Consider the following 27077-nt stretch of genomic DNA (forward strand, 5'->3'; position numbering starts at 1 on the left):
TACAGACAGGAGCTACCATGCCTGGCCTCTTCTCACTTTCCTCTCACAAACTTTTCAACACTCACCTGTTCCCCCAGTCGTCCTCATGGATTTCCATTAGCTCCTCTGTTGATATATGCAGCCAAGGGAGGCCAAGCAGCAGCACTTTGTTCAGGTAGATTCAGGATATACACGCCAGTACCTCCCATTCCTTCTCTTATTCCATTAGCCTTGGTCGGGGCAGGGGCTCACCTGGTTAATGCAGTGCCCCAGGTTTTGAAGGGCCCATCATTTTGTTTGCTTTGAGGTGGCCGTATCGGGTGAGTCATGTGCTAAGTTCTCTTCCCAGCTGTCTGTGAGATGTGTGGTATCGTGGGTACAAGGGAAGCCTTCTTCTCCAAGACCAAGAGGTTCTGCAGCGTCTCCTGCTCCAGGAGCTACTCCTCCAACTCCAAGAAAGCCAGTATCTTGGCTAGATTACAGGTGAGAGGCAGCCACCTGGGTCCTTCCCAGGGCCTTTGGTACTGAGATAGGAACCACTAACTGACTGAAGGCAAGGGCCAGGAACGTTTGAAAAGCCGCTTGCTGGTGGCCAGCTGATATTTATTATGTTCTCAAACTTCAGCAGACAGAAGAATCCATTTATGGAGCTTTTTAAATTATAGGTTCCTGAAGCTACCGTCCATTCCCTACCCTCATCCCCAGAGTCTGGTGTATTCAGTACATTTTAAACAAGAACTCTGGGAAGTCTGGTACCCTTGGTCTTCACCCCACACTTTTATACATCCTTTGAAAGGAAGCTGGGGAAACAGGCCCAAGGTTCACCAGCCATGGTGGCTTCAGGAAGACCATGCCTTGTCTGACTCCATGTCACAGGCAGCTACCTAGAAAGTCTTGCCAATTTTCTAAATTACTGACATTTGTAGAATTTTTAGAGATGGAAAGGTTCTTGGATGTGGTGTTGAACCCACACATTTATTAAGTATACTGAGGTCCAAGAAGGTAGAATAACATGCCTAGTGTGGCTCTGTAGGAAGAGAAGGGCAGAATTGAGGCTGGAACCTAATCTCAGGGGCTTGATCTTACATTGTTTCCCAATAGCTGTGACCAGCATCCACAACACTGCTTCCCAAATTTGCCTGCATGCTGGGATCACGTGGAAAGTTTAAAAAATATTGATGCTGGTCGGGTACAGTGGCTCACACCTATAATCCTAGCACTTTGGGAGGCCGAGGCGGGTGGGTCACGAGGTCAGGAGATGGAGACCATCCTGGCCAACATGATGAAACCCCGTCTCTACAAAAAATACAAAAATTAGCCAGGCGTGGTGGCCTGCGCCTGTAGTCCCCAGTTACTCGGGAGGCTGAGGCAGGAGAATTGCTTGAACTTGGGAGGTGGAGGTTGCAGTGAGCTGAGATCGTGCCACTGCACTCCAGCCTGGGGAAAAGAAAAATAAAATTAAAAAAATATATTGATGCTTGGGTTCTACTCCAAAAGATTCTGATTTAACTGGGATGGCGTGTGGCCTGGACAGAGATTAAAAGAGCTCCCAGGTGATCCTAATGTGCAGCAAAGCTTGAGGCCCACCGATGTTTATTAGAAACTGCTGTGTTCTAGAGCCTGCTCACTGCTTCATACACTATCGCCTTTGTCAGACAATTACCATTGTTTCCCCATTTTGTAGATGTTAGTCAAGGCACACAAAGCTCCCTCTCTTCAGAGAGCTAAGAATAATATTGGTAATATTAATAGCTACAGTTTGGGAGTACTCGCTAAGGGCTTGACATTCTCAGTCCAATTAATGATCTTTAAAAATTTGATTTTTTAAAAATTCCTTTTTATAAAGGCTCAGAAATTTCAGTAACTTACTTAAAGGTATACAACTAAAAATTGTATAACTGGGATTTGCCCCTAGGTTTGCTTGGGACTTAAACCCAGATTTCTGCTTCACTGATCTCCTTAGTAAATTCCTAGTCAGTGCTTAAGTTACAAAATACAGACCAGATCAGTGGCCATTCCCTTTGGAAACGGAGGACCCCCTTTGAGTACCTGATGAAAGCCGTGGACCCTCTCCTGAACATTCGTGTATGTACAAAAGCTTGCCTCCCAGTTCATGAGCGTTTCTGGCCCCCTGCGAGGCCCATTCTTTGCTTTGGATCTATTGGTAGCGACACTGGAGGAAGGAAATGACTGAGACTTGAATCTGGAACGGCAGAAAGGCTTAAAAGATAGAACATGGGTCTCTCCCTGCTCTGCAGCCCTGCCTAGCACCCCCGACCCTTCCCCACAACCACCCCCTGAGCTCAGGATTGTTACTGTCATCACTGTTTCACACATGAAGAAACTGAAGCCCAAAAGAGGTTAAGTCACTGACCCAAGCCCAGGACTTCCACTTGGCAGCCCAAATCCAGAGTCATGATCCCAGCCACTGGGCTACACATAGCCTCTCTCCTCTCCAGGGAAAACCACCCACCAAGAAAGCCAAAGTCCTGCACAAGGCTGCCTGGTCTGCCAAAATTGGAGCCTTCCTCCACTCCCAAGGGACAGGACAGCTGGCAGATGGAACACCAACAGGACAAGACGGTAAGATGGCAGAGGGCTCCGCTTAGGAAGCCGCCATGGCAGAGGAGGAGGCTGGGTTTGGGGTGGCCTTTTCTAGGAATGAAGACTGGGCAAACTGGCCAGGTGGAAAGTGCCCTAAGCCAGGGTCACCACGGATTGCATCTTCCTCACCTGTTGGGTATTGTGGAAATTACCCAGAAAAATCCCTTCAGCCACCCTTAAATCACCAGGACTCCTACCCATGATCATTCAAAGCCAAGAATTGGCTGTTTTTGTTTCTCTTTGCTTTTCTCCCTGTGGTTTCTGTTTCCCTGGGGCAATGAAGGCCCAGATCCGGTTTGAAGGCAGGTTTGGAGAGGAAAGGAGCCTCTTTCTCTGAGTGTATAGCAATTGCTAAGCAAGTTAAACATATGCGTAAAGCAACTCTGCTCTCATTGTTGTGAGTTTCTAACTGAAATTGAGCTCAGCAGGCAGGAGCTCAGTTGGAGGGGCCCTGGTGTGTGCGCACCCCTCCCCCACATTTCGATTGGGTGTGGCCAGGCAGGTTGGGGGAGGTGGGAGGAATTGAAGCCCAGGGATATTTGAATTTTCCTCTTTGGGGGAAGAAGGGCGAGAAATTTCCCTTTGAATGCTCCTCTACTCCGGAGAGTCTTGCCACCTTTCAATTCAGTCCTCAACAGTGGACCCTCATGGCCACTGCTGGAGCAGGTATAGGAGTGACGGAGGGTGTCGTGGGCAGCACTGTGAGAGGGGCTGCTGGGGGTGGGGGACCTACCTCTGCAGGTCCCACAGGGCCCTTGGAGTCCAGGCTCCTGGAGTGGCTGCTGCTCAGGCTCCCAGCCTGACTCGTCCTCTTTCTGCTCTGCAGCTCTGGTCTTGGGCTTCGACTGGGGGAAGTTCCTAAAGGATCACAGTTACAAGGCTGCTCCTGTCAGCTGTTTCAAGCACGTGAGTGCCCTGGAGCTGAGGGAGGGAGGCCAGGGAGCCGGGCATGGAGGTGCTCCTCCACCTGCTTCACTGGGTGGCTTCAGGCTGGACGGTGGCAGTGGGGAGGTTTTTGCCCTGAATTCTCTAATAGTCTGAGCATTTTCATTCCCAGGGGAGTTGCCTCATACTTGTGTCTAACACATATAATCCAATTTGCTTTGTAAAAAGCCTGCCCCTGGGTGCCTGGGCTAGCACAGCTGTGTCCAGGATCTGTGATGAACTAAACTCAAGTGACCAGGAAGATGGCATGGGATACCCGAACTGGCTGAAGCCAGGGCTGAGAATAAAAAAGGTGAATTTGGCCGGGCACAGTGGCTCACACCTGTAATCTCAGCACTTTGGGAGGCCAAGGCGGGCGGATCACCCGAGGTGGGGAGTTCGAGACCAGCCTGGCCAACATGGTGAAACCTGTCTCTACTAAAAATACAAAAATTAGCTGGAAGTGGTGGCGGACACCTGTAATCCCAGCTACTTGGGAGGCCGAGACAGGAGAATCCCTTGAACCTGGGAGGCTGAGGTTGTAATGAGCTGAGATTGCGCCACTGCCCTCCAGCCTGGGTGACGAGCGAGACTCTTAAAAAAAAGTGATTTTCCCAAAGAAGAGTCAAAAGTGCCGTTGGCAGGAAAGTGAGGATTAGGCACTGGGAGGCACTAAACATCCCGGTGCTGTTCTGGGGCATTTAATTTTATTTCATTTATTTTTTTGAGATGGAGTTTCACTCTTGTTGCCCAGAGTTGGAGTGCAATGGCACTGTCGGCTCACAGCAACCTCCCCCTCCCAGGTTCAAGCGATTCTCCTGCCTCAGCCTCCCGAGTAGCTGGGATTACAGGCACACACCACCACGCCTGGCTAATTTTGTATTTTTAGTAGAGACGGGGTTTCTCCATGTTGGTCAGGCTGCTCTCGAACTCCCAACCTCAGGTGATCTGCCCACCTGAGCCTCCCAGAGTGCTGGGACTACAGGTGTGAGCCACTGCGCCCGGCCCCCTGGAGCATTTTAATAGGAGGGAAGGTAGAGAGTAAACTTGCAAGGTGGATGGCTGTATGTAAACGAGGGGGTCATGATGCCCAGAGCACAGGTTTGAGTGATGACGAAGGAAAGTATATTTGTGCTAAGAACAGTGCCCCACCATTGCTCAGGCTGGCATAGGCACAAAGGGATCCAGGCTCACCAAGCCATTCATGTGCCCAAAATGATACAGTAAGAAACCAGTCCTGTAAAGATTAGGACTCGGTTCTGTCTGACTCCGTCTCTGGCATCACCCTGCATCCCACCACCTCTACTCCCTGGCTCAACTCTTCAAGGATAGGGGACCTCATCTCTATCCCTAGAGGCGGGTTCTGCACACAGTGGGTGATGCAAAAAGTGGAGGTGCAAAGGAGGACTTGACTGAGGTCATGAGGCAGCCCGTCTCCCCTGCCAGCGCAGTTAGCTCACTCTCTCCGTACTCTCATCGCCACACAGGTCCCACTCTATGACCAGTGGGAGGATGTGATGAAAGGGATGAAGGTGGAGGTGCTCAACAGTGATGCTGTGCTCCCCAGCCGGGTGTACTGGATCGCCTCTGTCATCCAGACAGCAGGTGGGTGTTTGGCCAGGGCAGGGCCAGGGCTGTGTCTGCAGAGTGACATCTCTGGATGGGTGGACAGTGTTGTAGGCAGGAGTTGGCTTCATAAAAATCCCACCCACTGGGGTTTCTGCCCCACTTCTAAGGATTCTTCTATCAGAGAAGGGGACACAGAGCTTGGCAGACTTGGAAACTCTAAATTTTTTTGTTTTTGTTTTTTTAGATGGTCTGGATCTTTCACCCAGGCTGGAGTACAGTGGTGCGATCTCGGCTCACTGCAACCTCCGCCTCCTGGGTTCAAGCTATTCTCCTGCCTCAGCTTCCCGAATAGCTGGGACTACAGGCCACCTGGCCACCACACACGGCGAATTTTTGTATTTTTAGTAGAGACGGGGTTTCACCATCTTGGCCAGGCTGGTCTCAAACTCCTGACCTCAAGTGATCCTCTGCCTCCCAAAGTGCTGGGATTACAGGCGTGAGCCACCGCGCCTGGCTAGAAACCCCAATTTATAAAGTTTGTTCCAGGGCCGGTGTCGTGGCTCACACCTCTAATCCCAGCACTTTGGGAGGCGGAGGCAGGAGGATTGTTTGAGCTCAGGAGTTCGAGACCAGCCTGGGCAACATAGTGAGACACTGTCTCTACAAAAAATGAAAAAAATTTAAAAAGTAAAATTCATTCCAGGGATGGTCAGGTTATAGAGAATTAACTCTCAGCACCATGCCATAAGCTTTCCTTTTTTTTTTTTTTTTTTTTGGAGACGGAGTTTCGCTGTGTCGCCCAGGCTGGAGTGCAGTGGCGCAATCTCGGCTCACTGCAAGCTCCGCCTCCCGGGTTCCCGCCATTCTTCCGCCTCAGCCTCCGAGTAGCTGGGACTACAGGCGCCCGCCACCTCGCCTGGCTAGTTTTTTGTATTTTTAGTAGAGACGGGGTTTCACCGTGTTAGCCAGGATGGTCTCGATCTCCTGACCTCGTGATCCACCCGCCTCGGCCTCCCAAAGTGCTGGGATTACAGGCTTGAGCCACCGCGCCCGGCCTCATAATGCTTTCCTAACTAGGAGCATGAATTTGTTTGACTAGGACTGTTGTGGACAACAGGAATATACTTGCCTGGAAGTATAAGTGCCAGAAGTCTAGCTTAGGCTAGAGAAAAGAGAAGGCTTAAGAACATACCTTCCCAGGCCAGGCACGGTGGCTCACGCTTGTAATCCCAGCAGTTTGGGAGGCCAAGGAGGGCAGATCACAAGGGCAGGAGATTGAGACCATCCTGGCTAACACGGTGAAACCCTGTCTCTACTAAAAATACAAAAAAAATTAGCCAGGCGTGGTGGCGGGCACCTATAGTCCCAGCTACTTGGGAGGCGGAGCTTGCAGTGAGCTGAGATGGCACCACTGCACTCCAGCCTGGGCGACAGAGCAAGACTCTGTCTCAAAAAAATAAAAAACACACAGCATACCTTCCCCAGCTCATCCTTCCTCACAGGTGCCCTTTCCTTTCTTTTCAGGGTATCGGGTGCTGCTTCGGTACGAAGGCTTTGAAAATGATGCCAGCCATGACTTCTGGTGCAACCTGGGAACTGTGGATGTCCACCCCATTGGCTGGTGTGCCATCAACAGCAAGATCCTTGTGCCCCCACGGAGTGAGTTGATGAGAACATTTCCTCTTTTGTTCCTGTAGGGGCCCTGCTAGAGGGAGAGTCCTCTGCTTGTGTTAGGTAGAATGGGAGTCCTCTGTCTTGTTAGAACAGAATCCACTTGCCCCCTGGCTTCCTGCACTCCCCATCTCAGAGGCCCGGGAGCAGATCCACGTGTGGAATCTGAGGTTCTCGGATGAAGTCATTGCTGGCCTCGAGAGGCAGCTATTTTCCTCCCCACTGCTGAGGGGCCCCCACTTGGGGTCGGTGCTAGCGTCCCTGTCGGTGGAGGTGTTGTCAGTCTGTGTAACCAGGATTCTGCTGGTGCCTCCACAGCCATCCATGCCAAGTTCACCGACTGGAAGGGCTACCTCATGAAACGGCTGGTGGGCTCCAGGACGCTTCCCGTGGATTTCCACATCAAGGTCGGCAGTGAGCCCTTCACTGATGTCCCTTCCTCTGCTCTTCCGTTTTTCTCCATCCTCCACGCTACTCACTGGAGCATGTTCTCTAAGACTCTCTTGCCTGATGATCTTCAGCAGCTCCACATTTTGCAAGGCTGGAGACAAATGCTGCTGCTACTTGGTTGCCATCTGCCTTTCTAGCCTGGTGTCAGCCACCGCCCCACCCAGACTCTGCTCCTACTGCACCAGTCATGCTGCTTTGTCTGCCTTTTGCTCTTCCAGAACTTTACCTTTGCTCATAGAATTTTTCAGAAGTGTTCACTCAATAGATTTTATTACATACTTTTTATTTTTTTTTTTTTTTTTTTTTTTTTTTTGAGACGGAGTCTCGCCCTGTCACCCAGGCTGGAGTGCTATGGCCGGATCTCAGCTCACTGCAAGCTCCGCCTCCCGGGTTCACGCCATTCTCCTGTCTCAGCCTCCCGGGTAGCTGGGACTACAGGCGCCACCACGTCGCCCGGCTAGTTTTTTGTATTTTTTTTAGTAGAGACGGGGTTTCACCATGTTAGCCAGGATGGTCTCGATCTCCTGACCTCGTGATCCGCCCGTCTCGGCCTCCCAAAGTGCTGGGATTACAGGCTTGAGCCACTGCGCCCGGCCTTTTATTTATTTTTATTTTTTATTTTTTTTTTTGAGATGGAGTCTCTCTGTCACCCAGGTGGGGGAGTGCAGTGGCACCATCTTGGCTCACTGCAAGCTCCGCCTCCCGGGTTCACGCCATTCTCCTGCCTCAGCCTCCCGAGGAGCTGTGACTACAGGCGCTCACCACCATGCCTGGCTAATTTTTTTTTTTTTTTTTTTTGAGACGGAGTCTCGCTCTGTCACCCAGGCTGGAGTGCTGTGGCCGGATCTCAGCTCACTGCAAGCTCCGCCTCCCGGGTTTACACCATTCTCCTGCCTCAACCTCCCGAGTAGCTGGGACTACAGGCGCCCGCCACCTCTCCCGGCTAGTTTTTTGTATTTTTTAGTAGAGACGGGGTTTCACCGTGTTCGCCAGGATGGTCTCGATCTCCCGACCTCGTGATCCGCCCGTCTCGGCCTCCCAAGGTGCTGGGATTACAGGCTTGAGCCACCGTGCCCGGCCGCCTGGCTAATTTTTTTGTATTTTTAGTAGAGATGGGGTTTCACCGTGTTAGCCAGGATGGTTTCGATCTCCTAATCTCGTGATCCGCCCGCCTTGGACTCCGAAAGTGCTGGGATTACAGGCATAAGCCACTGCGCCCAGCCTTCTTTTTCTTTTTAAGACAGAGTCTCGCTCTGTTGCCCAGGCTGGAGTGCAGTGGCACAATCTTGGCTCACTGCAACCTCTGCCTCCTGGGCTCAAGCAATTCTTCTGCCTCAGCCTCCCAAGTAGCTGGGATTACAGGTGCATGTGCACCACCATACGTGGCTAATTTTTGTATTTTTAGTAGAGATGGGGTTTCACCGTATTGCCCAGGCTTGTCTCGAACTCTTGACCTCAAGTGATCCACCCACCTCAGCCTCCCAAAGTGCTGGGATTATAGGCATGAGCCACCGTGCCCAGCCTTACATACTTGTTTACAAGGCAATGTGGGAATACAAAGAATACAGACCTTGCCATCCAGAAATCTTTAGTCTGGCAGATGAAACGAAAGCCATGCACACGAGTAATTGTAATACAGCCTCGGTTCTAAGCCAGGGATGTGCCTGGCACAGTATAGGGTAAGGCCTGGCCTGGGGCCTCCCTGGGCTGTCGGATTCTGTCGGGTTTAGGACTCCTGTGTGGCACAGAATCATCTGTTTGGCATTTAATTTTAAGAAATGATTTAGTAAAAATTAAGTCACATATGTACATGGTAAAAGTGACTCATACCTGTCTCAGTGTCTCAGCACTTTGGGGGGCCAAGGCGAGAGGATTACTTGAGGCCAGGAGTCCGAAACCAGCTTAGGCAACACCGTGAGACTTTCTCTCTTAAAAAAAAAAAAAAATGAGTTGGGCTGGGCACAGTGACTCACTCTGTAATCCCAGCACTTTGGGAGGCCGAGGTCAGCAGATCACCTGAGGGCAGGAGTTCCAGACTAGCCTGGCCGACATGGCAAAACCCCGACTGTGCTAGAAATGCAAAAATTAGCTGGGTGTGGTGGCACACACTGGTAATCCCAGCTAACTCAGGAGGCTGAGGTGGGAGAATTGCTTGCACCAGGGAGGCCAAAGTTGCAGTGAGCCGAGATCGTGCCCACTGCACTTCAGCCTGGGCCACAGAGCGAGGAGACTCCATTTCAGAAAAAAACAAAAACCAACAAAAATGGCATAGGATTGTGGGCTGCACTGTGTTGGCTGTAGAGGAAGAGAACGTGGCAGGGAAGGCAGCCCAGAGGGGCCCTGAGCCAGGCCTTACCCTGTGTTGTCTCTCACTCTCCTGAGTGAGCCTCTGGGATACCAGATGTGGGACAGGCACTTGGTGTCAGGGCGTATCCCAAGCCCTTGAGCTGGGCCAGAGGGTCTGTCTGGTTTAGGACCCCTGTGGCAGCTTTGCCTGTTGGCTGTTTTGTGACCTCTGAAACGCTTTCCTTCCTGGTGTGTTTGGAAATAGCACTGCTTAGTCTAGTCGGCCGGTTCCTGACCCCGCTGTGCCCTGGGGCTGGAAAACCCTTACACCCTACCTGTTCCCTGCCCTGGGCAGGACAGCTCTGAAGTCACAGTGAACAAAAAGAACCTCCTCTGTACCCCAGCACCGTGGCTCTCTGTAGAGCAGCTCAAGGGCATCTTGGTCACCATCCGTCATTAGGTCGGTTGCCACCAAGGCACTGTGAAAGCATTGCAGAGCTGCAGCCCATCTGGGTCAGAGTCGGCACTGGACACAGGGGACACTGGAAAGGGACACAGGAAGACTCAGTTCTCTGAACATAAGTCTCGTATGAGCCACAGGCAGAGGGCTGGGAGGTGGCGGGGAGTGCAGGGTGCCCGGGGATCAGAGTGCAGAGCCCACGAAGAGCACGGGCTGCACACCAGCTTCCAGGCCCAGCTCTGGCACAAATGAGTCTGTAACTCTGGGCCAGCGTGACCTCTCTGGGTCACTTTTCCTTAGTCTAAAGTGTGTTTTATGATTTGCATCAACTCAATGGCATTTTGGTGGCTAGAAGTGGCATTCCCATTGCGAGCTGTGTGCCTTCCCTCTGTGTCCTCCTAGGGAGTCAGGGCCAAGGTGAGCCTGGCAGCGCAGGTGGTCTCATCTGCCACCTCCCGACTGACGGAGTGGGGGGGTAACACCACACCTTCCCTGTCCTCCAGTCACCATGAAGAGACAGCAGGAGGGTCCAGGAGGGTGGGTGGGAGGAGCCCTCGGCCATAGCAGGTCTGTGTTCTGACGTCGTTTCAGATGGTGGAGAGCATGAAGTACCCCTTTAGGCAGGGCATGCGGCTGGAAGTGGTGGACAAGGCCCAGGTGTCACGCACTCGCATGGCCGTGGTGGACACAGTCATCGGGGGTCGCCTACGGCTCCTCTACGAGGATGGTGACAGTGACGACGACTTCTGGTGCCACATGTGGAGCCCCCTGATCCACCCAGTGGGTTGGTCACGACGTGTGGGCCACGGCATCAAGATGTCAGGTTAGCAGAGCCCCAGGCCCGAGGGGCTGCACGCTACGCTTCCCAGGATGGGGTGGGAGCACCTTCCTACTCCTCACAGCAGGTCAGCAGGTGGAGGGTGGCATGGCCAGCCTGTGGTGACGACACTGCGCTCCAGAGAGCTTGACAAAAGTCACTCCATTCAACTTGTGAGTGGTAAAATCAAGATTTGAACCCAGATGCCAGCAGCCCCAATCCTCTCCCATGTCCTATGGGAGCAGTCTGGGTTCGGGGGCTGAAGAGTCCCTGCAGAGAGCTCTTGATGTTTTCTGGACTCAACCTTTCTGTCTGCTCCTCTGGGTGGGGGTCCTGAGATACAGAGATACAGCTGAGAACATGTGCAGAGCAGCCCCACATTCCCAGGGGAGGCATGGAGATGGCCTAGGAGCCGCCTCCAACTCCCCTCTCTCCCTCATTCCCTCTCCCTCATTCCCTATCCCTCTCCTCCAAAGAGAGGCGAGGTGACATGGCCCATCACCCCACCTTCCGGAAAATCTACTGTGATGCCGTTCCTTACCTGTTCAAGAAGGTGAGACTCAGCCCTTGGGCACTTTTCCCCTCGGCCATGGGTCCATTCCGGGCCTGAGGGACCTGGCTCTTCCCCTGGGACCGTCCCTTTCCCTCCTGAGGCCTGCTTCCCTTACCTTCCCCCCTGGCCTGCCCAGGGAGTCCCCAGCTGTCCCATTCCTTTAAGGTACGAGCCGTCTACACAGAAGGCGGTTGGTTTGAGGAAGGAATGAAGCTGGAGGCCATTGACCCCCTGAATCTGGGCAACATCTGTGTGGCAACTGTCTGTAAGGTGAGCCAGGGCCGGCCCTCCGGCCCCCACGAGGGGACCCATGTGGCCCAGAGCTCTAACTCCACTCGCCACTGTCAGGGGGTCTCTGGCACAGCCTCTCATCACTGGCTGTGCCCAGAGTCCCTGACTTTTGTGGGTGGGGCCTGGCCTGCCCCTTGCTCAGAATCTGCTTTCATGTCAGGGTCCAAGGCTCACTAGACGAGGGCTTCTTTGACACCTGAGCTGGGTCCTGTGTCAGGGTGGGCCCCTCCCTGTCACCTTACTGGGGCCTTCTTGCTGTGTGCCATCTCCTTTGAGTGCTGGCCTAGGCAAGAGCCACAGCGGGGGTCACCTTGCCCCAAACCTCATCGCCTCAGCCTGAGCAGCACCCTCCACCCCTGCGTGGCCCTCCCGGAGGAGGCTGCTGACTCGTCCACGCCGCGGATCCACTCCATGCCAGGCGCGTGTGCTCACCCGAGAACAAGGTCCAACAGGATGGACGCGGCCCCTGCTGGCGTGGTGTTTGCTGTCTAGTGGGGAAGAGAAAGAATCCCACGTGGATGCATCACAGAAGTGCTGTGTGCCCCAGAGAGGCTCAGGTGTCCTCCAGGAGGGCCGTGCCCTAGATATGTTTGGATCCATCTGCCTCGTGTCCCTGTTGGGGTGTGGTGCCAACCCAGGATGGGGTGCAGTTCATGATATGTGTCTGCCTGCTCCCCGCACCCCCCAGGTTCTCCTGGATGGATACCTGATGATCTCTGTGGACGGGGGGCCCTCCACAGATGGCTCGGACTGGTTCTGCTACCACGCCTCTTCCCATGCCATCTTCCCGGCCACCTTCTGTCAGAAGAATGACATTGAGTTCACACCCCCAAAAGGTAAGACTAGAGAGGCCACCACGTGCTGGCTTTGCCATCAGAAGGGGCAGGGTGTCCAGGCGCGGTGGCTCCTGCCTATAATCCCAGCACTTTGGGAGGCTGAGGCAGGTGGATGACCTGAGGTCAGGAGTTTGAGACCAGCGTGGCCAACATGGCAAAAGCTTGTCTCTACTAAAAATACAAAAATTAGCCAGGCATGGTGGCAGGTGCCTATAATCCTAGCCACTAGGGAGACTGAGGCAAGAGAATTGCTTGAACCCAGGAGGTGGAGGTTGCAGTGAGTCAAGATCATGCCACTGTACTCCAGCCTGGGTGACAGAGCGAGACTATTTTAAAAACAAAACAAAACAAAACAGAAGGGGCAGGGTGGGGCCACAAGTCCAGATTGCTGGTCAAGTCAGGCCCCAAAGTGTAGCATTTCAGGGTATATGGGAAAGGTGACAGAGCCCACCACCAGCCCTTAACTGCTGGGCTGACTCTGCCCCGTGGCCAGTGTATGGTTGATGAACAGAGCTCCCATGTATCCCGTTGGTCAGCAAACAACCTATACAACAGGACTGTGGTGCTGGAGCAGGTGCCACCCTGAGGGGTTGAGAAGGCTGCTGGGGAGACTCCAGGCTGGGTCCTGACCAAGCTGCAGAGCTCCTTCAGCCATGTGTCCTTTTCCCCGCCCACTTCCTGCTTCCCCTCTCCCTCTGCATCTGAGCTGTCTGCTCCTCCAGGTTATGAGGTACAGACTTTCAGCTGGGAGAACTACTTGGAGAAGACCAAGTCGAAAGCCGCCCCATCGAGACTCTTTAACATGGTGAGGAGACTCAAGTGGAGCAAGGGGCCTGCGGGGGCCTCAGGACAGGCCCTGCCTGCTGCTCTCAGCGGTGGCAGTTCCTCCCCTTTCTTTCGAGTCTCTGCTGCTGACAGCCACTTTTGGGGGGAAGTCCCCAGCTCTGGCCTGGGCACTCCAGTCCCTCTTCCATGGAGGGCAGTGTGGAGAAAGAGGTGCAGTGGGATTATTGTCTAGAGGAACTTGCCCCAGCAGGCATTCCAGTCCCAGCCCCGTCCCTGCCAGTTCTTCAAGTGCCTCCAGGCCCGGGTGAGCCTGCTGGGGTAGGGAGCTGACTGACTGGCTTGGTCACTGCCTCCTTTTTCTGGCCCAGGATTGCCCAAACCATGGCTTCAAGGTGGGCATGAAGCTGGAGGCCGTGGACCTGATGGAGCCCCGGCTCATCTGTGTGGCCACGGTGAAGCGAGTGGTGCATCGGCTCCTCAGCATCCACTTTGATGGCTGGGACAGCGAGTACGACCAGTGGGTGGACTGCGAGTCCCCGGACATCTACCCCGTCGGCTGGTGTGAGCTCACCGGCTACCAGCTCCAGCCTCCTGTGGCCGCAGGTCTGGGCTCTCATGACCCTCAGAGACTCCGACTTTCCTCTTCTTTTCTCCTTCTTCCCCCACCCCTGTGCCCATCTCAGTTCTTTGGCATGAGATGGAGACATCTCATGGACCACTCTCAGTAAAGAGTGAGCCCCGTCACCCAGCCCTGCTCCTGACTTCTCTGGCTGCCTTCCTCTCTGGCTGCAGAGCTCCTTCCTTCATCTTGCCCACTCTGTCATATGTTCATGCCCTTGTGCACCCAGGTGAACTACCCAGGTCCCTCTGAGCAGCCCTGGTGACAAGGGTGGGAAGAAGGGACAGCTGTTCTCCAGGCCCCCTCTCCTCATTGCCGAGCTTTGGCCTTCTGTCTTGGGGTGTCCTGTGTGGGAGGGTGGATGGGGTCTCGGGATGTGCCTGTGCCCTGTGTCCTCCCAGGGACCCTCGTCTCATCTCTTTCACCCTTGTCTTTCAACAACAGAACCGGCCACACCCCTGAAGGCCAAAGAGGCCACAAAGAAGAAAAAGAAACAGTTTGGGAAGAAAAGTAAGTACTGCCCCAGTGCAGCCAGGCTGGAGCGGGCCTGGGAGCGGTGGGCTGCGCCCCTGGGAGCAGGGAGGGGTCAGACCTCAGGCAGAGGTGCCCAGGTGCTGTCCTACTGGCGCAGCTCTCCTCGTGGTCCTGTCCCGTCGCTCTTCCCTTGCTCTTTGGCCTACGGGCCTTTCATCCTGTCTCTGGGGACCCAGACCATAAATAGGGAGTGTTCAGTCTCTGGCCATGGTCAGGGTGCTGAGGAAAAGAGGTAAGAGATTGAGGTTGGGGGATCCCATCCCTGATGCCCCACGTTCAGAAAAAAGCCTGGCCTGGGCAAGCCGCAGCTGCTAGGTTCTAAAGGAAAAGCCGCAGGGAGAAATAGAGCTGTCTCTCCAATGCTCTCATTCTTACCTCGAGGCCTCTTTGAGGGAGGGAGAGGGCAGGAGCAAAGGCAGGCAGCTGAGTGGCGGGACTCCGCCTGGCACTCGGGCTGTGGGGTGTCGTCTCGAGGCCTCTTTGAGGGAGGGAGAGGGCAGGAGCAAAGGCAGGCAGCTGAGTGGCGGGACTCCACCTGGCACTCGGGCTGTGGGGTGTCGTTTGCCTTGGTGGGGCCTCACTCTACAGATTCTGAGCCCAGCTTGGCTTCCACTTGAGGGGCAGAGTGGGACGGTGCAAAGCCATCCTTCGGAGCCGCAGGCCTGTGACAGCGAGGTGGGCTCCACGATGTGGTACCACGTGGGGAAGAGGATGTTCTGAAACAGGAACGAGGTCCCTGGGGCAGGATTAAGATTGAGTGAGGCAGCTGGGCACAGTGGCTCACGCCTGTAATCCTAATACTTTGGGAGGCCAAGGCGGGCAGATCATGAGGTCAGAAGTTCCAAGACCAGCCTGACCAACATGGTGAAACCCCGTCTCTACTAAAATTACAAAAATTAGCCAGGTATGGTGGCAGGCGCCTGTAATCCCAGCTACTTGGGAGGCTGAGGCAGGAGAATCATTTGAACCCGGGGGCAGAGGTGGCAGTGAGCCCAGATCGCGCCACTGCACTCTAGCCTGGGTGGAAGAGGGAAACTCCATCGCACACACAAAAAAATTGTCATCCCATCACTTTGGGAGGCCGAGGTGGGCAGATCACGAGGTCAGGAGTTCGAGACCAGCCTGACCAACATGGTGAAACCCCGTCTCCACTAAAAATACAAAAATTAGCTGGGCACACTGGCACACGCCTGTAGTCCCAGCTACTTGGGAGGCTGAGGCAGGAGAATTGCTTGAACCAGAGAGGTGGAGGTTGCAGTGAGCTGAGATTCAGCCACTGCACTCCAGCCTAGGCGACAGAGCAAGACTGTCTCAAAAAAACAAAAAATTGAGTGAGGGTGTGGCATTTATCCACTAGGCAGAGGTTCTGTACTATTCAAACAGTAGGACTGGGAATGGTGCATGTTGCAGGAAGAAATCAACGATCAAAAACCGGCCGGGTGAGATGGTTCACACCTGTAATCCCAACACTTTGAGAGGCTGAGGTGGGAGGATCTCTTGAGCCCAGGAGTTTGAGACCAGCCTGGGCAACATAGCGAGACCCCTAATTAAAAAAAAAAAATTTAATTAGCTGGGTATGGTGGCACATGCCTGTAGTCCCAGCTACTCAGGAGGCTAAGGTATGATGATCACTTGAGCCTGGGAGGTTGAGGCTGCAGTGAGTTGTGATCACCCTACTGCACTCCAGCCTGGGTGACAGAGTGAGACCCTCTTCAAAAAAATTTTATTTATTTATTTATTTATTTTTTTTTTTAAATTTTATTTTTTTTTTTTTTTTGTTGAGACGGAGTCTCACTCTGTCGCCCAGGCTGGAGTGCAGTGGCTGGATCTCAGCTCACTGCAAGCTCCGCCTCCCGGGTTTACGCCATTCTCCTGCCTCAGCCTCCCGAGTAGCTGGGACTACAGGCGCCCGCCACCTCGCCCGGCTAGTTTTTTGTATTTTTAGTAGAGACGGGGTTTCACCGTGTTAGCCAGGATGGTCTCGATCTCCTGACCTCGTGATCCGCCCGTCTCGGCCTCCCAAAAATTTTTATTTATTTAAAAGAGGATTTTAAAAGCAGCTACAACCACGACTGCCTGGGGCTTGGTTTGAGGGAGGTGGTGGTATTACCTCCCATTGGAGAGAATCTGAGCTCAGGGCACACAGCCAGTAAGAGGTGTCACACTTGGAGTCCAGGCTTTCTGTCCCCAGACTGGCACTTTTCCCTCTGCCACGCTGCCTGACCACTGGGTGAGACCTAGTCCGTAAAGCCTCACCTAGATACAACCGTAATGCTGGGTTTGAATCCATTTTTATTCAAAGGGAAAAGAATCCCGCCCACCAAGACGCGACCCCTCAGACAGGGGTCCAAGAAGCCCCTGCTGGAGGACGACCCTCAGGGCGCCAAGAAGATCTCCTCGGAGCCCGTTCCTGGCGAGAGTAAGAGCCACCGGGCTGGGTCGAGGCAGGACCAGCCTGCTCCATGCTCAGAGACGACCCCTCTCCTTCCCCACCTGGGCACAGAAGAGTAGAGTCAGGTTTCTTCGGCATCTCCTGGGCACCAAGCAGTCCTGTACCACTGGACCGAGTGCTTCCCAGACACCCCCCAACTGTGAATGGAGCCGAGTCCCCCTCCAGCCAGGCCCCTTGCCCCTCCTCCTCCTCCATCTCTACCCCTACCTCTAGTGCTTGGCAGGGTGGTGACAGATTGGCACATGGCAGTGTCGCTGGCATAGCCTACCTGGCTTGGGGCCTTGGCCTTTTGCTGCTGCCACTGCCCTCCCAGAAGGGAAGCTGGAGGGTGAAGGTGCATCCTAGGCCCCCATCTGTAGGGAGCCAGGTCCCTTTCCCAGCTCCTCCGTCTGCCCTCCCCCCCCTGGAGTTATTTACTCGCCCACCCACCCGCCTCCCCTCCCTCTTCAGTCATTGCCGTGTGCGTGAAGGAGGAGCATCTAGACGCGGCCTCGCCCCACAAGGCTTCAAGTCCAGAGCTGCCTGTCCCTGTTGAGAACATCAAGGAGGAAACGGATGACTGAGCCTTCCTGCCTCCAGCCTGGCTCCTAGCTGGAAGCCAGCCCGGGGTTTCTCTGCCACCACCACCATGCCTCCACCTCACTTTGGCTTGGAGACTGAGCCTATGTGTAAATTCTGCCTGGTGCCGTGAAGGCTGGATGGTGGAGGACCTGCTGGGGTCTCCTGGGACCTGCCTGTTGCCTCTACCCTCCCCTGTGGAAAGGCCTATGTGACGGGCTGCCTGAGGCCCCCGAACTCGTCTGTGAACCACCTTCTCCAGCCAGAGTTCCCAAAGCTGGAACACTAGCTGCCTGCTCTTCCTTAAGATGGCCTCCCCAGGACCCACCACGGCCCTCAGTTACCGGGGTGGGGCCACCCCTGTCACACTGTGGAAGACAAGACAGTGAACTCTGTCTGCCCTAACGAGTCATGTCAATTAAATTCTAGAGCAGCTCTCTGAGCAGGATGAGCAGGATGAGGTCCTCTGACAGGGAGCTGTGTGATGGGGGCAGCCTCTGCCTCAGAAATTCACCTTGCAGAATGCCTCTCAGCCTCATGTGCTGGTCCTCTGCTCCTCCTAGCTCCCCAGGGATGTTGGGGACCCAGCTTGGCTCGGCGGCTGAGAAGCAGTGACCAGGATATGGATTTTGGTGACCTGTGTGGTGGCTTTGAGCTGCTTGCTGTGTTTGTGAGGACTGCTGCCATTTCCTAAAGGAAATGCCCCGGCGAGGACACTGGGAGGAAGATGGCCTGAGTGTGCACTCTGGCTCTGCTACCTGCTCCTGAAGCCCCGCTAAAAATAACTCATCCAAGATTCCTTTGTAGTTAAAGGGTCCAGGTCCGACTGGAGCCTCTGGAGAGCAGGGCTTCTTTGCTGTTTTGACCTTTTGTTCCTACCTGAATGAAGAAGCCATGCCTGGAGGGGCTGTGAACACAACCCTCAGGACAAGGATGACAGAGCTGGAGGACACATCTAGCTGCCATTGCAGCCTCACTGGGCTCCCCAGACTGTGTACGAGAAATTAAATCCCCTACTTGCTTGAGTCCCGTTTGTTAGATCTCTGTTCCTTGCAGAGTGTGTTCTGACCCCCCACCTCATGGTATCGATTATGAGGCCACGTGAGTCAAGAGACGAGTGTGCGAGGCTGTAAAGAATAAACGTTGCCTGTCATGAGCCTGAGTTCCCTGTCTTAGCCGCATGTTGTCGTTATTTACGGTTGTGCCATTCTCCCCAAAGACCGTGGGTTCCCCAGAGATGGAGCCTGTGTCTGCCTGTCTGTAGTTCCTGGCATAGGCTAGCACAAAGGTGGCCTTGTGTGTGTGAAATGGAGTGTGCACATGACCGTGTGTGGCTGGTGCCTAGAGGCCGACTTGATTTGCCGGAGATGGAAGTATTGATCTCTTGGGAAACCTTGTGCCTCAGTTTGCCCTTGGAGGGAATTCAAGTTCTTAAAGAGTCCCAGCAGTGGGACTGCTGGCAGGGAGGCATTTGCAAACCCCTCATCCCTGCTTCTCGGGCCTGAGGACGCACAGAGGCTCCTGGTACAGGTGAGAGCAAATCCAGGCCCTTTAGGAACCTGCCCTGCCCCCCTCGTCCTTTATGGTCACCCAGTCTAGTCCCTCTGCTCCAGGGAAAGGGATGCAAGGAACTCCATTGTACCAAGAGCCCCTACCCAGGTGCCAGATTCAATAGGTATCTAAATGGCTCATTTTACCTTCACAGTAGCCCTGTGCGGTACTGATAGGAAAAAGGAACCCTCGGTACGGTGTAGTAACTTAGCTGCTTAAATTCACACCGGTTAAGGACGGCAGTGGGGTTGAACCCAGGTTTGTCTGCCGGATGACCTAGTAGTGAGTCCGTCATTCAGGCTTCCCGAGCATCTTCTGGGTGCCAGACACCAAGCTAGACACAGGCATCAAGGGAGACTGGCAGACGTCCATCCTCGCGCCTTCAGCAGGCGAGCATCTCCAGCCTGGAACACTGCCAGTGCCTGAGCCTCAACATAAGAGCCTTCTGCCTTGAATTCCTTTGTATTCCTGGGAAGAAACTGCTACCTTTTTTTTTTTTTTTTTTTTTTTTTGAGACGGAGTTTCACTCTTATTGCCCAAGCTGGAGTGCAATGGCATGACCTCGGCTCACCGCAAAATAACCTCCGCTTCCCAGGTTCAAGCGATTCTCCTGTCTCAGCCTCCCGAGTGGGATTACAGGCATGCACCACCACACCCGGCTAATCTTTTGTATTTTTAGTAGAAACGGGGTTTCACCATGTTAGCCAGGCTGGTCTCAAACTCGACCTCAGGTGATCCGCCCACCTTGGCCTCCCAAAGTGCTGGGATTACAGGCGTGAGCTCCCATGTCCGGACTGGTTTAACTTTTTTTTTTTTTTTTTTGAAAAACTCTGTTGCCCAGGCTGGAGTGCAATGGCGCAATCTCAGCTCACCGCCAGGATATATCCACCTCCTGGGTTCAAGCGATTCTCCTGCCTCAGCCTCTGGAGTAGCTGGGATTACAGGCATGCACCACCATCCCTGGCTAATTTTGTATTTTTGTAGAGACAAGGTTTCTCCATGTTGGTCAGGCTGGTCTTGAACTCCCGACCTCAGGTGATCCGCCCGCCTGGGCCTCCCAAAGTGCTGGGATTACAGGCGTGAGCCACTGCACCCAGCCGGAAACTGCTGCTTTCATCAAAATAACCCACAATACTGAGAGGAGTATTTCCATGTCAGAAGGGGTGGCTAGGTCAAATGGCCTGAGAGTTCCCGATTCCAAAGCTTCCATACTGTGTGTGGGGGTGGGGACCGGGGGTGTCTTCCCCTTTTAACTAAAGCCCTGACCTGGAAGTGGACTCATCGGAGCTTCCACTCCTGAGCCTAGCTCAGCTTCCACACGAGCCTCCCGGGGCTGACGCAGGGAGAAAGCACCGCTGCCGTTCCCTACTTGTGCAGGTGATTGCCAAGTGTGATTAGTACTGCTGTCATGAGTTCTAGTTCCGGGTCTGGCTTCTAAGGCAGAACTTGCTCCCCTTCAGCTTGGGGTCTTTTCAGGGGTTCCTTCCCGTGCCCCAACCAGAAATCAGGAACACTTTATGGACTGACTTGTGCCCATCCCAAAAGGCTGGAGCCCTAACCCCAGTACCTCAGAGTATGACCTTACTTGGAAATAGACTCCTTGCAGAAGTAATGAAGTTAAAATGATGTCATTAGGTTGGGCCCTAATCTAATAGACTGTTATCCTTATAAAAAGGGAAATTTGGCTGGGCACAGTGGCTCACACCTGTAATCCCAGCACTTTGGGAGGCTGAGGCAGGTGGATCAACTGAGGTCAGGAGTTCGAGACCAGCCTGAGCAACATGGTGAAACCCCTTTTCTACTAAAAATACAAAAGTTAGCCAGGCATGGTGGCACGTGCCTGTAATCCCAGCTACTTGGGAGGCTGAGGCAGGAGAATTGGTTGAACCCAGGAGGCAGAGGTTGCAGTGAGCCGAGACGGCCATTGCACTCCATCCAGCCTGGGCAACAAGAGCGAAACTCCATCTCAGAAAATAAAAAGGGGGGTGAGGAATCTGGGCAGAGACAGATTATAGAGGGAAGATGATGACACACAACATCACGTGAAGGTGGAGACAGAGATGGGGATTATGCTACCACAGGTCAGAGAGCATCTGGGGCCACCAGAAGCTGGAAGAGGCAAGGGGGGACCCTTCCACTACTGGTTCCAGAAAGCACGCCCCTGCCAGCACCTCGACGGCTGACCCCTAGCCTGCAGAAGCTCTCCTATTCTAAGCCACCTAGCTCCTAGCATTTTGTTGTGGCAGTTGTAGGGGATGAATACAAACACCAGCTAATGGCCCCAGGAATCCCAGATGTTCAAAATACAGGTCCAGGGGAGACAGAGCCCTCTCCCCACCTTCCCAGGCCTCACTCTATTCTCTTTCCCTTGAAGGACTGCCTCTCCCCTTTGCACACCCCCATGGCCTTATCAGGCACTGGTTCCCATATGCGGGGGTACCCATATCTTTTGCACCCTTCTCTGATACGCTGTGAGTTTGCTACAACTGAGGGGCCACACTGGGACTGGATATGTCAGGATGGTGAATGTAATATCAAGTGGGGTCCAACCTATGGCTGACAGGTGGTGGGAGGCAGAGCCAATGACACACCTGCACTTCCGCTCTTCCCATCCCTGGGATCCTGGGTTGAGGGAGACCCCTTAGGTCAGGCTGGGACATGGTTAACAGTGATCCAGCAAATATGGAAACAGCAGGACTGATTTTAGGGACACATCTGGACCAGCACACTGGGGCTTATAGGAAAGGCCACTGTCTCACAACAGGAGCAAATGGCCATTTCCTTGCAAACCCATCCTGGGTCTAGCCCAGAAGTGGGGTCAGGGAGAAGGGGAGAATGGGACGATGGACACTATTATTATTATTGAGATGGAGTCTCACTCTGTCGCCAGGCTGGAGCGCAGTGGCATGATCTCTGCTCACTGCAACCTCTGCCTCCCAGGTTCAAGCGATTCTCCTGCCTCAAGCCTCCCAAGTAGCTGGGACTACAGGCACTTGCCACCACACCCGGCTAATTTTTTTTTTTTTTTTTTTTTTTTTTTTTTTTTTTTTTTTTTTTTTTGAGATGGAGTCTTGCTCTGCCACCCAGGCTGGAGTGCAGTGGCTGGATCTCAGCTCACTGCAAGCTCCGCCTCCCAGGTTTACGCCATTCTCCTGCCTCAGCCTCCCGAGTAGCTGGGACTACAGGCGCCCGCCTCGTCGCCCGGCTAGTTTTTTGTATTTTTAAGTAGAGACAGGGTTTCACCGTGTTAGCCAGGATGGTCTCGATCTCCTGACCTCGTGATCCGCCCGTCTCAGCCTCCCAAAGTGCTGGGATTACAGGCTTGAGCCACCACGCCCGGCCTGATTTTTGTATTTTTTAGTAGAGATGGGGTTTCACCATGTTGGCCAGGATGGTCTCGACCTCTTGACCTCGTGATCTGCCCACCTCGGTCTCCCGAAGTGCTAGGATTACAGGCGTGAGCCACCATGCCCAGCCTCGGATGGACATTATTGAACTGACACAACCGGGTCATTGCCCAGGTCTGGAACCACATGAATCAGGACCAAGCCAAGTCAGGCTCCTGCTTCCTGGGGACTTTGGAACCTGGCCCACCACCCACCAAGGCCTCACCCCTCCTGCCCCATGGCCAACCTTATCTGCTCCACGCTGTCTTCCTTTGATGGAGGTTTTCCTGGTGCTGGGCCTGGAGGCTGGTGTCCGCTTGGCCTTCCTGGCACCCCAGCCTGGGCAGGCTTCAAAGACAGCAGCTGCAGCCTTCACCCTCTGGCCACGGGCACTGGGAGGGGTGGCGCAGGTGGCGCCTACCCTCAGGTTCAGCCCAGTGAGCCACCTGAAGAGAAGAGAGAGCTGGGGAGCTGGCTGTGCTGACTTTGCTTCAGTGGCCTGGAGCCAGGTGGGCACTGGGTGTGGGGCAGGGTTGGTGCAGAAGGCAGCACAAGGCCACAGGCAGCGTGCATTCGCTCAACAAGCATTTGCCAGCTTTACTGAGGAGGTTAAGGAGGCCACCAGGACTTTGGGAGTGGTGGGGCCTATGGGTGACAGCAGGCTCTGCTGAGAATCTTGGCGGCTCACCAATTATGTGCCCTACAAGCCACTTCAAGCCTCCGACCCCTTCTTTGTAAAAAGGGGAAAATAATAGTAATAATAAACAGAGGGCTTACAACATAGCAGACACCGTTCAAATCGACTTCGTATGCTAATTTCATTCTTACAACAACCATCATGAGGTTAGATACTACATCCCCCCTTTTTACAGATGGGCAGGAAAGGTTATGGGGCTTGAAGAGTTAGGTGGTTGGCCGGGCGCGGTGGCTCAAGCCTGTAATCCCAGCACTTTGGGAGGCCAAGACGGGTGGATCGCGAGGTCAGGAGATCGAGACCATCCTGGCTAACACGGCGAAACCCCGTCTCTACTAAAAAATACAAAAAACTAGCCGGGCGAGTTGGCGGGTGCCTGTAGTCCCAGCTACTTGGGAGGCTGAGGCAGGAGAATGGCGTAAACCCGGGAGGCGGAGCTTGCAGTGAGCTGAGATCCGGCCACTGCACTCCAGCCTGGGCGACAGAGCGAGACTCCGTCTCAAAAAAAAAAAAAAAAAAAGTTAGGTGGTAAAATGGCAGAGCCAGGACTGGAGCCCAGGTCTGCAGGACTCCAGGCCTCTTGTGATCTTTTTTTTTTTTTTTTGAGATGGAGTCTCACTCTGTAGCCCAGGCTGGAGTGAAGTAGCGCTATCTTGGCTCACTGCAACCTCTACCTCCCAGGTTCAAGCGATTCTCCTGCCTCAGCCTCCCAAGTAGCCGGGACTACAGGCACCCACTACCATGCCCAGCTAATTTTTGTATTTTTAGTAGAGACAGAGTTTCACCATGTTGGCCAGGCTGGTCTCAAACTCCTGACATCAGGTGATCCGCCCGCCTTGGCCTCCCAAAGTGCTGGGATTACAGGCATGAACCACCATCCCTGGCCTCCTGTGACTTTCTTATGTAATTATGTAAAGTGGCTTGGCCTGCGTATTAGGTCCCAGACTGCTGGGCAGAGCAGATACTATTCCTACTTTACAGATGATGAAATCAAGGCCCAGAGAAGTCCACCCCCAGCCTCCCCAGGAAGGGTAACTGACCCTGGAAAGGGCTCGTACATGCCTGGCTCTCGTGGGAGTTGCCCCTCCCCCCAAGCTGCTCAGATGGGCATGGACATAGTGTGCCCAGGGAGATGACAGGGGCTTGACCAAGAGTGGCTGGGTGGTCTCTGGCTGGAGGTCTAGGTGGGGGTGCCCACCTGTGCAGCGGAAGCAGCTGGCAGTCACAGTGGAAGGGATTGCTGCTGAGGTCGATGAGCTCCAGCTGTCTGAGGTTGGGCAGGGCAGGCAGGGCCCGAAGCTGGTTCTTCTGCAGGTGCAGGCTCTGGAGCCCGGGCCCCAGGCCTGAAAAGGCCCCAGGAGAAATCTGCAAGGAGTTGCCAGGCCCCAGTGTGAGCTCCTGGCAGACCTGTCCCACCCCCAAGTCTGGAAGGAAGCCCCATCTTCCCTCAGCAGAAGAGAAGCTGGAGAGTCCAAGATGGTCCAGCCAAGAAGTGCAGTGCCGGGTCAAAGCCCAGGCTGGTCTGATGTCAAAGCACTTGCTCTGTCCAAGTCACCCAGGTGCCCAGTTCATGGTCCACCCCATCACCCAATAATGGCAAAGCCTCTTGGGGGCTCTCAATATGTACAAACAGTAGATGACCCCATGGTCCCAAATTCCTCCTTCCTCTATGCTCCAGCAACGCCCTCCTGTGCAGGCACCCTGTGTGGCCTGAGTTGTGCCTGGACTGTCACTCACACCGGCAGAGGCAGTACTGGTTCATCTCAGGGTCCCTGTGCCCAGCCTGAGACCTGGCACCAAGGGGCTGGCAAATGCTTATTGAGAGAATACAGGCTGCCTGTGGCCTTGTGCCGCCTCCCGCACCAACCCCACCGCATGCCCAGTGCCCACCTGCTCCAGGCCACTGCTGTTCAGGAAGAGGTGCTGCAGCGACCTGCCCACAGGCTGGAAGGCCCCGTCATGCAAGGCCCTGAGTGGATTGCCCGAGAGCTGCAGCTCCAGGAGGGCAGGCAGCCCCTCCAAGGCGCCAGTGGGCACCTCTCGCAGCTGATTCCTGTCCAGGTGCAGCTTCTCCAGCTCCCGAGCTGGGCCCAGCGCCCCAGGGGACACTTCGGTGATACGGTTTCCACTCAGGTAGAGCCAGCGCAAGGCCCGTGTTCCCCCTAGGTCTCCGGGTGCCAGGCGGTCCACAGCGTTGTCCTGTAGGTGCAGGGAGAAGAGGCTGGGCAGGGCGCGCAGGGCAGCCCCTGGCACCTGCAGGAAACGGTTGCGCTCCAGGTACAGGTAGCCGAGGCGGGGGACCCCTGCAAGGGCAGCAGCGCTGAGGCCTGCGAGCTGGTTGTCGGAGAGGTACAGGTAGATCAGGCGGCCCAGCCCCGCCAGGGCGCCCGCCTCCAGCTCCGCGATGCCGCAGTGCTGCAGGTGCAGCGACACCAGGTGGCCCAGGCCGGGGAAGGCCGCTCGGGGCACCAAGGGGAAGTGGTTCCGCCTCAGGTCCAGGAGCAGGGTGTCGTTGGGGAAGCCGCGGGGCACCGCCTGCAGGCCGCAGCCCTCGCAGCTGCTGTGCCGGGACTCGGGGGCGCACACGCAGGCGCGAGGGCAGGGCGCGACTGCCGGGTCCTCCCCCGGGCCGCGCGGAGGGTCGCGCGGAGGGGCTCGGGGCCCGGGCCCAGCCCGCTCCTCCTGCTCTTCCTCTTCCTGCGCCGCGTCCCCCGGGCAGCGCAGGTCCCAGGGCCGCAGGGCGTCCAGAGCCTCGCCCCGCAGGCGCCGCGGCCCCCGGCACGCGCCGTCCGAGCGCACGCGCGCCCGCGCCAGCCACTCGAGTAGGGGCCGCGCCTGGCAGCCGCACCACAGCGGATTCCCCTGCAGCCGCAGCAGGCGCAGCTGGCCCGGACCCTGCAGCGGGGGCAGGGTGTCTAGCTGGTTCCCGCGGAGGTCAAGGGTGTGCAGGCGCGGGCAGTGCGCTAAGGCCCTGGGACCCAGGGCCTGCAGGGCCCCGCCGTCCAGCAGCAGCTCCCGCAGGCCGGGCAGCGCCAGCCCGTCCTCCTCGCCCGCGTAGGTGAGCGGGTTGTGGCCCAGCTCCAGACGGGCCAGGCCGCGGGCCTGGGACAAGGCCGGGCCGGGCAGAGCCTGGAGCTCGTTGTGGTGCAGGCTGAGCCGTCGCAGGGCGGGCAGGCCAGCCAGGGCCTCGGGGGCCAGCACGCTGAGCGCGTTGTGCGACAGCCGCAGCCAGCGGACGCGCAGTAGCCCCTGGAAGGCCATGGCGGGCAGGTAGACCAGGGCGTTGTGGGCCAGGTTTAGCGTGGCCAGCGCACCCAGTGCCCCGAACGTCCCCGGCCGCAGCTCCTCCAGTGCGTTCCCCTCCAGCTCCAGCCGCCGCAGCGAGCCCAGCCCGTCCAGCGCCTCCTGGGGCAGCTCACGCAGGTGGTTGGAGGCCAGGTTGAGCAGGAGCAGGCGGCCCAGGCCACGGAAGGCGCCCTCGGCCACCAGCTCCACCTGGCAGTGGCGCAGGTCCAGGTGTGTGAGGTGAGGCAGGCCCTGGAAGGCGGCTGCGGGGATCACCTTCAGCAAATTGCCCTGCAGGTTCAGCCGCTGGGTCAGCTGGGGACGGCGAGGGGAAAGTGGGGCTGAGCCAGGCAGGGACCCCGCCTTTGCAAGTGCTGCTCCTTCCCCGGAACACCCTTCTCTCCTGTCACCTTTCCCGTATTTCTCTTCATCCGAACCCTGACACCTCCTCCAGGAAGCCTTCCTCTCCAGTGCCCTGGGCATCACCCACTGTGGCACTTTTCACACTGGCTGTCCCTGCCTCCTCGCTGTCTCTCCTCCACTAGCTGATGACTCCGCAGAGACCACACCTCACCCTGCCACAGCCCCACCTCTCCACCACAGCATCTGCAGTGAATTCAGTATTGATCTCTGGGTCACCTACTTATTCCATTCACACAGTAAGGATTTTAAATAGATCATCTCCCTGTTACTGCTTTTTATTATTCCCATTTTACAGACCTATAAACTAAGGCTCAAAGAGAAGTAACTTGCCAAGGTCTCCCGGGCAGGC

The 27077-nt window shown here is 55.3% G+C and overlaps 2 protein-coding genes across 2 annotated transcripts in view; one reads left to right on the forward strand and one right to left on the reverse strand.

Annotated features, from left to right (window-relative positions):
* Positions 1-18414, forward strand: LOC115892743 (lethal(3)malignant brain tumor-like protein 2). The gene is made up of 15 exons (XM_030914518.1): positions 1-462; positions 2439-2562; positions 3410-3489; positions 4995-5112; positions 6601-6735; positions 7066-7154; positions 10535-10766; positions 11237-11313; positions 11479-11583; positions 12293-12440; positions 13163-13245; positions 13595-13829; positions 14290-14355; positions 16682-16798; positions 17282-18414. The coding sequence occupies exons 1-15, from the start codon at positions 340-342 to the stop codon at positions 17392-17394; spliced, it is 1845 nt and encodes a 614-aa protein (XP_030770378.1). The 5' UTR covers positions 1-339; the 3' UTR covers positions 17395-18414.
* LOC115892745 (chondroadherin-like protein) overlaps positions 16774-27077 on the reverse strand; it is a 12019-nt gene continuing 1715 nt past the window's right edge. Inside the window, exons 3-6 of the mRNA XM_030914519.1 lie at positions 24911-26620; positions 24219-24385; positions 22574-22772; positions 16774-16872 (exon numbers count right to left, since the gene is read on the reverse strand). Of these exons, the coding sequence (XP_030770379.1) occupies positions 16846-16872; positions 22574-22772; positions 24219-24385; positions 24911-26620 (2103 nt within the window). The 3' untranslated portion in view covers positions 16774-16845. The remainder of the gene's footprint in view (positions 16873-22573; positions 22773-24218; positions 24386-24910; positions 26621-27077) is intronic.

This window comes from Rhinopithecus roxellana, chromosome 13 (assembly GCF_007565055.1).
Source record: "Rhinopithecus roxellana isolate Shanxi Qingling chromosome 13, ASM756505v1, whole genome shotgun sequence".
Lineage (NCBI taxonomy): Eukaryota > Metazoa > Chordata > Mammalia > Primates > Cercopithecidae > Rhinopithecus > Rhinopithecus roxellana.

Coding starts and splice junctions, on each gene's coding strand:
- LOC115892743 (XM_030914518.1), top strand. CDS start 340: ATGTGTGGTATCGTGGGTACAAGGGAAGCCTTCTTCTCCAAGACCAAG. Junction 6,736..7,065: donor GATCCTTGTGCCCCCACGGA/GTGAGTTGATGA, acceptor GTGCCTCCACAG/CCATCCATGCCAAGTTCACC. Junction 11,314..11,478: donor TTCCTTACCTGTTCAAGAAG/GTGAGACTCAGC, acceptor CATTCCTTTAAG/GTACGAGCCGTCTACACAGA.